Below are 11,909 nucleotides of genomic sequence, written 5' to 3'. Positions count from 1 at the left end.
GGTGGATTGATTCAGTGACTGGGATAATTGGGATGGGAGTGTCAGAGACAGTGCGATTGGCACAGGACAGAGCGGAGTTTAGGGCTGTTGTATATAGGGTCGCTATGAGTTGCAGGCGACTCGACGGCACATAACAACAACAACATATGATTGTTAGGAGTGGATAAAATATTATACCTTTTATTCTTATTGATCAAGATAGAATGCAATAAAGACATGAGAACAATCAGGCTAGTTTGCTGGCAGTCAGGACCTACATCTACAGTGAACTTTTGTGAGCATAATAAAGTAAGCATAGAGCCTTTTCTGTGCTTGATACTCAGTAAAGGTGATTACCACACATTGTGCTTAATGCTGTACTCTGATTCCAAGGGTTCTTGTTAAGCAATGTTAAATAGCTGGATTAAAAGGATTCTAGCTAGATTCTTTGTAGGTATAGGAACAAGGGGGAATTTCTCTGGTACATTTATTATCTTCTTGAAGCCAACATGTTTTCAGTATCCTACTTCTAGAAAGAAAAAAAAACAACTACTTGTGGTGCTTGTCTTTTAAGAATCTTTGTGTAGACTCTGTGCCTGTGTGTCATGGCCAGCTGTAAAAAGCTTTTTGGTATATTGTTTTGTTACTTTCATTTACTATAATAGAATAAACACACTAGTAGCCATTACAAAGACAAATGTGAAGAAAAAATAGAAGCCAGAAAGAAAAAAATTCCTTTTAAAAGTCCTTTTAGTGAGTTAGCAGAACCCCTAAAAATCTCACTAGAACTGGAAGGAAGGTCCTTCTATTAGGTATTCTTAGTATTTCTCTTTTAACAGGAATAGTAGAAATGGCTTCTGGGGAAAAGTGCAAGTGGTAAGGGAAGGTTTAACAGCTAGAGTTATCTCCCTCAGAAGGAAGAAGCTATTGCTCAGTCCTGAATTGAGAGATTGATCCACAGCGCAGGGGCTGTCACCTTACATGCGAATGAGATGCATACTTCTTCTACCCCAGTGAACAGAGTTCTTGGCTGTACAAATGTTTAAATGCTCCAATGATAGTCAAAAAGTTGGTAATTTGAACCCACTCAGTTTTACCTCAGTAGATAGGCCCAGCAATTTTCTACTGACAGTCACAGCCTTGAGAAGCCTACAGAACAATTCTATTCTGTGCAGGTGGGATCTCATAGGAGTCAGAATTAACTAAATGGCAACTAACAATATGCTTCATTGAAGAAATTGTATCTTGAGAGGGCCCAGAGTCTAGGTTTACATCAGTGAACAACAAACCAAATAGAATAAGTATTTTAAAAAATATTTTTGTGATACTGTTGTGAAAAAACCCCCCTCAAAATCAGAAAAGAAAAACACTTAAATGATAAGAAGAAAGTGTATAAAGTTACATTAAGAAACAAACCAGAGGAGATGAAAAACAAACAATGAAGGTAGGTGAGAGATTTCACTCTGGTAGCATAGTAAATGCAAATTAAAGCAGTCGTTAGATTTCTCCCATCAAATATTTAAAGATAATTATTAAAGGTAATTATTTTAAAATAATGATTGCTACTGGAAGTAAAGAGATTTGAATAGACTCCCACCCTATCTGTCAGTATAAATTTAAGTAACCTCTCTGGAACACAATATCTTATTATCAGTCTTAAAAATTATATCATTTGAGTAAAAGAAGTTACCATAAATCTGCACTGATATAAAATACAGAAACAGATCTAATGCTAAAAATCAGTAAGTGAAAGTATAATGAGAAATCAAGTATTTTCATAATCTCTGCATCTCTTCATATGATACTTATTAATTGAAAATTATATGAGCCTTCAATATGGATTGCATTTCAATTTCAAGAAAGCAAAGATTCTTACCACTGAACCGATAGGCAACATCATGATTGTTGGATAGAAGACTGAAACTGTCAACAATTTCATCTTACTTGGCTCCACAATTAATACTTTTGGTACCAGCAGTCAGGAAATTAGGAGACATATTGCACGTGAAAAGTCTGCATTTAGGGACTTCTCCAAATTATTGAGGAGTAATGATGTCAGTTTGAGGACTAAGGTGCGTCTAATTCAGGCCATGGTCTTATCACTTGCTATACTTTTGAGGGCTGGACAGTGAATAAGGATGATAGAAGAAGAATTGATGTCTCTGAGCTGTGGTGTTGGAGAAGAACAATGAACATGGGCAAAAGAACAAATAAATATGTCTTGGAGGAAAGGATGAGGAGCTTCATGTCACATTCTTTGGGCATGCTGCTAAAAGGGCCTATTCTTTGGAGAAGGACATGATGCTTGGAAGGGTGGAGGGTCAGCAAAGAAGAGGAAGACCCTCAACCAGGTGGACCGACGCATTGACTGCCACAGAGAGCTCTTTCTTATGTATTGGGAACTGTGAGGATGGCACAGGATAGGTCAGGGTTCAAATCTGTTGTTCATAGGATTGCTAAGAATCATCTTCAACAGCACCTAACAACAACAACAGTTGTAGTGGAGAAACATGGCTGGCACTACTTTAACCAATTGTTAAACATCAATGATGAGATAAAGCAATATGGTGCCTGCTAATAAGCACTAGAAAGGACATGTCATCATTTCTGTGACATTCATGCCAACGGTGCATATATCCTGAATTTAAAAAAGGAAGTAACATCAGAAATACCCAAATTGAGGGACAGCCTACAAAATAACTGGCTAACACAGCTAATACTCTTAAAACATGTCATAGGTTTTAAAGAAAAAAACCAAACCAAGGAAAATCCCACAGAGGAAGTGTCTTAGGTAGGAGGAAACTAGAGAGTTTATATAAGCATGACAACTAAATGAAATATGACATTATAGATTGGATCTTGGGCCAGAAAAGGGACTTTCGAAGTAAATTGGAAAAAGTAATATAAGACTTGTGGATTAGTTAAACAGTTTTATATACATCTTAATTTCTTTAATTTTGATTATTGCTATCATGGCTGTAACTGGAGATGATAGAGTATATGAAAACAACTTGCTTGGGTCCACAGTCAACTTTCTTGGCCCTAAGGAAGTCTGTTGTCAGGAACTCTCTAAAGTGCTAAAGAGTAGTGATGTCAGTCTAGGGACTAAAGTGCATTTGATCCACGTCGTGGTCTTCAAAATTTCTTGCCATGCATCAGAGGGCTGAACAATGACTAAGGATGAGAGAAGAAGAATCGATACCTTTGACATGTGCTAGAGAAGAGTACTGAACATACCATGAACCACCAAGAGAACAAATGAGTCTATATCAGAGAGGATGAAATCAAGTTTCTCCTTGGAAGCAAGGATTTTGAAGCTCTCGCTCACATATTTTGGGCATGTGGCTAGAAGGAAACAGTCCTTGGAGAAGGACATCGTGCTTGGAAGAGTGGAAGAACAGTACAGGAGAAGACAACCCTGGATGAGATGAATTGACATGGTAACTGGGGTGATGGGGTTAGAGGTGTGGAAGTCAGTGAGAGTGGCTCAGGGTAAGGTAGGCTTTAGAGCTATCGTACATAGTGTCAGCAGGCTACTTGATGACACATAACAACAACAACCCCCACCTTTTTTATCATTTCTTTGTAAATGTGAAATTATTACAAAATGAATACTTAGAAAATTTAAAAAACATAAAGCTTTGTATTTGTTTTTCATATTCAGACTCAAGCAGGTAGTCCAGAAAAGCCAACCAATCTAATATGGCCTGACTCTTCTACTTCTGATGAGATTCTGGGACTTAAAAATGAAATTCAAGTTTTACAGCAACAAAATCAGGTGATTCATTTTTTTCTGTATTTTATGTGCTTTTTTGTGGCTTGTTTAAAGATAAAATATATTACAGTGTTCTCAAAGACAGAATGGCAATGTGAGATATTAACAAGTTTATTAGTCAATAATTATGGATAGCTGTTACTATCCTATGGTCATTGGGCAGTTTTCTCAAAATGTAAGTTAACATGATTCTAGTTTCTTTATTGTAATTACTAATTCCTACTTACTAATAAAGGTATTTATTACTATGCAATTACTAATAGAGGAATTTACTCTTCCTTGTTTAGCTAGGCTTTGACCCCAAATTAAAACCTTATTAATTTGGATTATTACTAAAGATAGTCTACTAAGACTTTAGGCGTTAATTAGGCATACTTCTGTGTTTAAATATTTTAATTTAGTATATTTCAAAATAAATACAAGATTTGAACTACTGCTCCTGTCAGAAAGTTACTAGTTAGAGAAAATGGACCTAATCTCTTTTTAATGGCTTGAGATATTTTTTGTTTTGTAGAATAGTGACAATATGCTAACTAATGTTAATATGGCAGATGATTAAAAAATTTACATTAATCAATGAAAATGATCTTTATTTTTTTAAAATGTTTTCTGGATTTATTTTTTACCTAGGAACTTAAAGAAAGTGAAGAAAAACTGAGAAATACAAATCAGGACTTATGTAATCAAATGAGACAAATGGTCCAAGATTTTGACCGAGATAAGCAAGAAGTTGCAGATAGGTAAATTTTCTATAGTGGTCCAATACCTGTTTCCCCATCTACTTTCTCTTTCCTTACCCTACAAGAAGATTTGAGAGAAATGGTGGCATGAACCTGCTCTTCTGAAAAACTGGAGAAGATAAATCCCTGACTTCTCTAATTAGAATTTGGAACACATATTCCATAGAAACAGAGTTATATAATGAGTGTGTTCTACCAACATGACCAAAACTAGATTTCACAGAAGTATTATAACCTAGATTTTCTGTTTTTCTATTTTGTTTCCTGTTAAGGCCTGTCAGGGAATCAAACTATTCTTTATAAAGAGATATCTGTGAGAAGAAACTATGACTTCCAAGTACCAAGTCATAAACTTGGAAACAGATCTTTGGAGAATAACTTACTTGTGAGTTGGGTGCTTCTAATATTTGTAGCTAGTAGAGAGGACTTAGACTTTTCAACTACATCCTCAATACTTTTAAATAATTTTTTTTAAAAATAGGATACATTATTAGTTTCTGTAATCAAGCCCATGTAGAAAAGACCTTACATATTTAATACAGTGCATTACCTCTGTGAAAATGGGGTGGGCGGTTAAGCTTAACATTTCTAGACCAATATGGCTGTTAATTTTTGTACAATGCCAACTCAACAGGTACAACTGGGATTCTCTTTCCAAAGGTGACAGCACAGTTAAAATTTCCAAAAATTCAAATTGTGTGTGTGTGTGTGTGTGTGTGTGTGTGTAAGAAGACCAAACAATGTGTTCTGCATCAATAGCAGCAGCAGCTTTTCTAGGTTCTGCAGTTATTGAAACAAAAATAATAGACATCCAGCACAGTCCATTAAAAAAAGTACGAAACAAAACCTATGAAAACAGCAAAGTTCTGTTTCTGTTTGGGTACCTGGCACCATTTTTTAAAAAAACTTCTTTCTCATTCATCATCTCGAAAGAAAATATTCTAGAATAACATCACTAAAAGAAAAACTCTGATATAGCATGGTCACTATTTCTTGTTTTAAAATTGGTACAAGATATTTTACACTCACAGAGATTGGATACAATACGGTCCTATGTTAAGTAATTTTTTAAAACAGAAATTTTCAATGTTGTTGTTGTTATGACCCATAGAAACCCTGTGTGCCCTGTCCTGAGCCAGTTTCACTAATTCCGACACACCAACCCCCATTGCCTTGGTCACTGTATCAGTCCATCTCATCTGGGGTCTTCCTTTCCTGAGCTGACCCTCCACCCTTTCAAGCATGATGTCCTCCAAGGACCTGTCTCTCCTGGCCACGTGACCAAAGTTTGTGAGATGGAACTTCAAAATCCTAGCTTTTAAGGAGAGATTTGGTTTCATCCTCTCCAAGACAGACCTATGTATTTTCTTGGTAGTCCAATGCATGTTCAAGATTCTTCTCCAGCACCACAATTTGAAGGCATCATCGATTCGTCTTCTGTCATCCTTAGTCATTGTCCAGCTCTCTGATATGTAGCAAGTAATTGTGAAGACCATGGCCTGGATTAGGTGCACCTTAGTCTGACATTGCTTTTCTGCACTCTGGAGAGGCCCCTGACAGCATATTTTCCAAATGCAGTTTGTCTTTTCATTTCCTGACTGCTAGTGTTAAAAGAGTGCTGAGTGTGGAACTGAGAAAGCTTTAATTGTTAACAACCTCAAACTCTTCTCCAGTTGGCACAGTGGTTTAAATCTTTGTCTTCTTAATGTTAAGCTTCCATCTATATTGAAGACTACAGTCCTTGACCTTCTGCTGTAAGCGCTTCAGGTCTTCAGTTTCAGCAAGCAAGGTTGTGTCAACTGCATAATGTAGGTTGTTGTTGAGTGTTCCTCCAATCCTAATGCCACTTTCCTCCTCATAAAGCCCGGTTTCCCAAATGATCTCTTCTGCATATTGATTAAAAAGGTATGCATCCCTGATGCTCTCCTTTCCTCATTTTGACCATACCGTGTTTCCCTGCTCTGTTCTAATGACTGCATAGACTCTTGTATTTCTGCTTGAAGAACTGGGGCATTCTCAAATTAAAGTTTCCAGTTATTTTGTAGAAACACTTGAAGAAAAAATTTTGAAAATTCTTATAGATTATCTGTAGTAAATTCGTTACCACTGTGGTTGGAGAAAGCAATCTAACTTTAATTAATTTACATTAGACAAAAGGGATGTCAAGGAAAACAAGTTCATTTTAGTGTTTCTAGTAATGAGGGCATTTCCTTGCTTCTACTTTCTGATTCTAGATGTGAGAGGACTTACCAGCAGCACCATGAAGCCATGAAAACCCAAATCCGTGAGAGCCTGTTAGCAAAGCATGCTTTGGAGAAGCAGCAGCTCTTTGAGGCTTATGAGGGGACCCGCTTGCAACTTAGGTGAGCTTAAAAAAAACCACTTGCCCTAATTTTAATATTTGTTGTTGTTAGGTGCCATTGAATTAACAACTCTGTGAACAGCATATCTGAACCCTGGCCTATCTTTTGCCATCCTCACACTTCCTAACACACTCGATCCCATTGCTGCAGTCACTGTGTCTATTTTAATATATTTCCTCTTTTTGTTACCTTCAGGGAAATTACATATTGTATAGTAGCCCTTGTAAATTTTTTTGGTTAAGTTTCTCCCTTTGTATATCTAGGTCTGACTTAGATAAGCTGAATAAGGAGATGACCACTGTGCAGGAATGTTATCTGGCGGTGTGCCGAGAGAAGGACACTCTTGAGTTGAATCTCAGGAAGACGATTGAGAAGGAACAGCAATCCCGGGAGGAGAAGGTACAGTAGAAATTTTCTTTTCTTAGTCCTTAACAATATTATTTAAACTTGATGTCTTATGAAATGGGAAGAGGGTACATAGAGGTCTCTTTACTTTTGACTATATCACTCTAGTAGAGCTCATAAAACTTAGTAAATGTTAGAATGATTATTAAAGCCTTTAGTAGGAAAAAATCAAACCCAAACCTGCCGTCAGGTTAAGTCTGACTCATCCCAACTCTTACCAAGTTTCCAAAGAGGTAAATTTTTATGGAAGGCGACTGCTTGTTCTCCCATGGAGCACCTGATAGGTTTGCACTACTAGCCTTTATGTTAGCAACACAACATGTAATAAATTATGTCCCCAGGGCTCCTTTTTGTAGTAAGGTTATATTAGTATGTGGAGAGAGTCCGTTCTAATTGATAACAAAACCATGTGTGTCAGTAAGGCTGTGAGAGTTTTCAGTGGCTTTTTACAATAATAGATTGCCAGCCCTTCCTATGCATGAAACTCTGGGGGCTTAGTGGTAAGGAACTGCACTGCCAATGCAAAGACTCAAGATTTGCATCCACCAGCTGCTCCACAGGAGAAAAATAGGCAGTCTCTTCCTGTGTGATTTACTGAAAACTCACTAGAGGACCAATTGTGGGTTGGTTTCAGGTTGACGGTGGTACATCACTACCACCACCACCAGGACTCAGGTGCACCTCTTTTTCTTCTCTAGCAATGCTGCAGATTAATAAAACTGGCTCTAGGGAGTTGTACTCCATTGATAACACCTAACAACAATTGACTGATAGTTTGACTTGTGAATGTTTGAGCATAAGTGAAGTAGAAAATACTATTATTTGATCCTATAGAATTTTTGGTTTATCTTCTTTAAAATTGAAAAACTGAGTAAAATGAACATTTTTCTTTTGTTTTATAGTTCTGTGATGTATAGATTATATCTGCATGTGCAGATTAATCAAGATACAAAACTGCTTTGTCACCTTTACACATTCCCTCATGTCATCCCTTTGTAGTTATATCTACTCTATCATTTTTGGCAAGTGGCATCTGCCTCTCTATTCTGTCATAGTATTTTGTCTTTTCAATGCCATATACTTGGAATTGTTTAGTATGTGAATTTTTGAGACCAGCTTCTTATACTCAATATATTGTCATTGAGATTCTTTCATTTATTCCATTTTTCTGTGTATTAAGAATTTGTTCCTTAGTCATTAGTAGTTCACTTTATGAATGCATTACAATCTGCTTTTCTATATACCCATGACATTTGAGTTATTTCCAGTTTTTGGTGATTATACATTGTTAGTTGTTAGTAATTGTCATAGAATTGTCTGTTAACTCTGTACAACTTTGTGTTATGTGGTGGTGGTTGTTGTTAAGTGCCGTCGAGTCATAGATGACTCATAGTGACCCTACGAATGAAAGACTTGGACATTTGTGTAAGTTTTATTGTTTCTCTGAGTTCATAGTGTTTCTGGAGGCAAGCTATTTCAGAAGTGGATGCCACTCCTGCTTCCAAGCTTGTTTTAATCGGGGAGCTCCACCAAACACTGTCCACCATGAGTAACCATTATCTCATTTGACACATCGGTGTCACAGTGTTCAGCATCACGGCAACCACGAGTTGCCTCTGTACAGCAAATGGACAGATCATTGCTATACGACTTAGAAGAATGTTTGACCAAAAACAATTAAAAACCAGTCCTGAGTGCCACAGATTAAAATCACCTACCTTTGGCTTGATAGTATTGCTTTCTGTCCACTAAGCCAACTGAGCTCTCGTTATGTTATTGTTGTTAAGTGCTATTTAGTTGTAGATAACTCACAGCAACCCTATGAACAAAAGACCTGAACCTCGGGCCCAACCAAATTTAAGAACTGAGGCAAGGTTCAAACTCCATGAGCTCCAACATTCCACATTTTCCCGTAATCTTCCTCAATCTCCTCCTATTCTGATGCCACATGTTTATTCATATAATCTTACTTATGGAAAGATTTGTTCAGCATATAGACTGAATACAGTTGAGGAAAGGATAAAGTGTTAATGCACATCTTTGATTTTAATCCATTGTATAGTCTCTTGCTCTGTTTGTATAACAGCTTCTTGATTTAGGTATACGTTTCATGTTGTTGTTGTCGTTGTTGTTGATTACCATCGAGTCTTGCATGACTTATAACAACTCAATGAACACAAGACCTGAGGCCTTTCCATAACTATTGTTTCTCCAAGTTTATAGAGTTTCTAGAAGTATGTGGTTTAGGAAGTGGATGCCACTCCTGCTTCTGAACCTCTCTTAAAACTTGGAGCTCCCCCAAACACTGTCCATTATGGCTTATGAGACCCCAATGGTAAAAGGTTGAGCATCACAGCAAACCCAGATTACCTCAGCACAGCAAATTGACAGAAAAGTGCTGCATGACTTAGAAGAATATTCCTCCAAATTATAGTATCAAAAGATTAAAAGGTAATCCCTCAGACCTGACTTCTTTTTAAAAAAGGGGGGAGGGGGCTCCAGAAGGTTTTGTTGACTCTAAAGAAGAGGCTTTAATAGTAATAAAAAACAAACCAAACCAAAAGAAAAACATTCTACAATGACCCTCAACCAAAACAAGAGAGCCCATCTTAGAGTCCAGTCGCTTCACCCAGTTTCCAAAACGGAGACAAAGGTCTTGGGCTTAAATTCAAGTGTCCTCCTGGAGGAGGTCTTATTGACTCTAAATAAGAGGCTTAAATAAAGAAACAGTCTACTTAGACCTTCAGCATGCCATCTTACAGAATCGAGTCAATAGAAGTCCAAAATGGAAGAAGAGGGCTTGGCAGTATATATTGTTGTTGTTGTTAAGTGCCATCTATTACTGAACCCACGAACAAAAGACTTTAACCTTGTTCTATCACTATTGTCCTTTCTCTAAGTTCATAGAGTTTCCACAGGCATGTTCAGGAAGTAGATGCCACTTCTGCTTCCAAGCCTGTCTTAATGTGTTAGCTAACCAGCTATTGTCAACCATGTGTAACCATTATGGCACTTGACAGACCAGTAGCACAATGTTCAGTATCACAGCAATCTATTAGTTACCTCAATACAGAGAAATGACAGAATAGTGCTGTACCACTTAGGAGTATTCATTTCAAAAATAATAACAACCAGGCCCTCGTGCCTGTGACCCTCGGGCCCAAATGAATTTAAAAAGGCTACAGGTCTGCCCATGCTTCACGTTCCCATCGGTTCAAAGCACAAGGCCTACGGCCAGCCAAACAGGGCCCAAGACCTCCTCCACCAAGAGAGAAAGGGCTCTATGTATAACAACAAAATTTTTGCCCTGTTCTGTGCCATCTTCATGATTACTGGTATGCTTGAGTTCATTGTTTGGCTACTTCGTCAGTCCATCAGATTAAGGATTTCCTAGTTTTTGCTGAAGCACTACTAAGCATGATATACTTTTCTAGCTATTTGTTGTATCTCATGACATATCCAAAGTAAACTAGTTGATATCTCCCCAGTATTACTTCTACAGAGCATTCTATATTTTTTAATACCAATTTGTTCTTTTGCCAGACCAGAGTATGTTCAGTATTTTTCACCGATGCTACTTTTAAATATGTAAATTTTTACAGCTTTTTTTTTCATTGTCCAGCATGTGAGGAGATTGAAAAGAATATGACTTGGGTCAAATGCACCTCAGTCATCAAGCTAAGTGATCAAACATCTTGGCTTCTTAGAACTTGAAAGAATTAGTCTTTGAAACAGGATTTGTGTGAACAAAATGTTTTATTTTTCTTGAGTTAACAATTAGAAAAATGATTCCTGAGTTTTATATATAAAGCTTCAAGCCTTTTCATAAGGTCGCTATGAGTTGTACTCGACTCAAAGGCAATGAACAACAGCAATAATATCTCTAGCTCTAGCTCTGTCTCTGGCTATACCTATATCATCTATCTATCTATCTATCTATCTATCTATCTATCTATCTATCTATCTATCTATCATCTCATCTACTAGATGTGTGATTAGCTTTGTAAGAACTACAAAAGGAATTGGCAAGCAGTTTGCAATCATTGACTAACACAAAGATTGGTGAATCAAACTCATCCAACACTTATGCGGAGGAAAAGGCTTGGGACCTGCTCATTTAATGTTGACAACCAAGAACCCTCTGGAGCCATTCTACACTGTTGCAAATGGGATTGCTGTGAGTTAGTGGCAAACAGCAACATAAACTCGAAAACTTATTTCCAGAGTGGCTGTTCGATTTTGCATTCCAATTGGCAGTGGATAGAAGTTTTGTTTTCTCTGCATCTTCTCCACAATTGAATATTATCGATACTTTAAAAAAAAAAAGAACATCCTAGCAGGAGTGGCATCCACTTCCTAAACAGCATGCCTCTGGAAACTCTATGAACTTTGATAAATGTTGATAGTTGTAGAGGGGCTTCAGGCCTTTTGTTCATAGGGTCTCTATGATTTGTGTTCGACTCAAAGGGAATCAACAACAGTAGATATGTCATGGTATATTACTGCCCTTCTAATGTACCTTTCCTTACTGATTGTGATGTTGAACATTTTTATTTAATTGAGATTTTAATGAAAGTTTATAGAGAACTTGGATTTCCATTCATTCATTGTTGTACATGTTCAACATTTTTGTGTATATATACTTCT

The 11,909-nt window shown here is 37.1% G+C and overlaps 1 protein-coding gene across 1 annotated transcript in view; it reads left to right on the top strand.

Annotated features, from left to right (window-relative positions):
* CEP152 (centrosomal protein 152kDa) overlaps window positions 1-11,909 on the top strand; it is a 107,372-nt gene that overhangs the window by 57,508 nt on the left and 37,955 nt on the right. Inside the window, exons 13-16 of the mRNA XM_006895325.1 lie at window positions 3,644-3,757; window positions 4,385-4,494; window positions 6,729-6,857; window positions 7,121-7,256. Coding sequence (XP_006895387.1) covers window positions 3,644-3,757; window positions 4,385-4,494; window positions 6,729-6,857; window positions 7,121-7,256 — 489 coding nt within the window. The remainder of the gene's footprint in view (window positions 1-3,643; window positions 3,758-4,384; window positions 4,495-6,728; window positions 6,858-7,120; window positions 7,257-11,909) is intronic.

This window comes from Elephantulus edwardii, unplaced genomic scaffold (genome assembly GCF_000299155.1).
Source record: "Elephantulus edwardii isolate Elephantulus edwardi_28Jun2011 unplaced genomic scaffold, EleEdw1.0 scaffold00164, whole genome shotgun sequence".
Classification (NCBI taxonomy): domain Eukaryota; kingdom Metazoa; phylum Chordata; class Mammalia; order Macroscelidea; family Macroscelididae; genus Elephantulus; species Elephantulus edwardii.
This window is presented reverse-complemented; position numbering and strand designations above follow the sequence as displayed.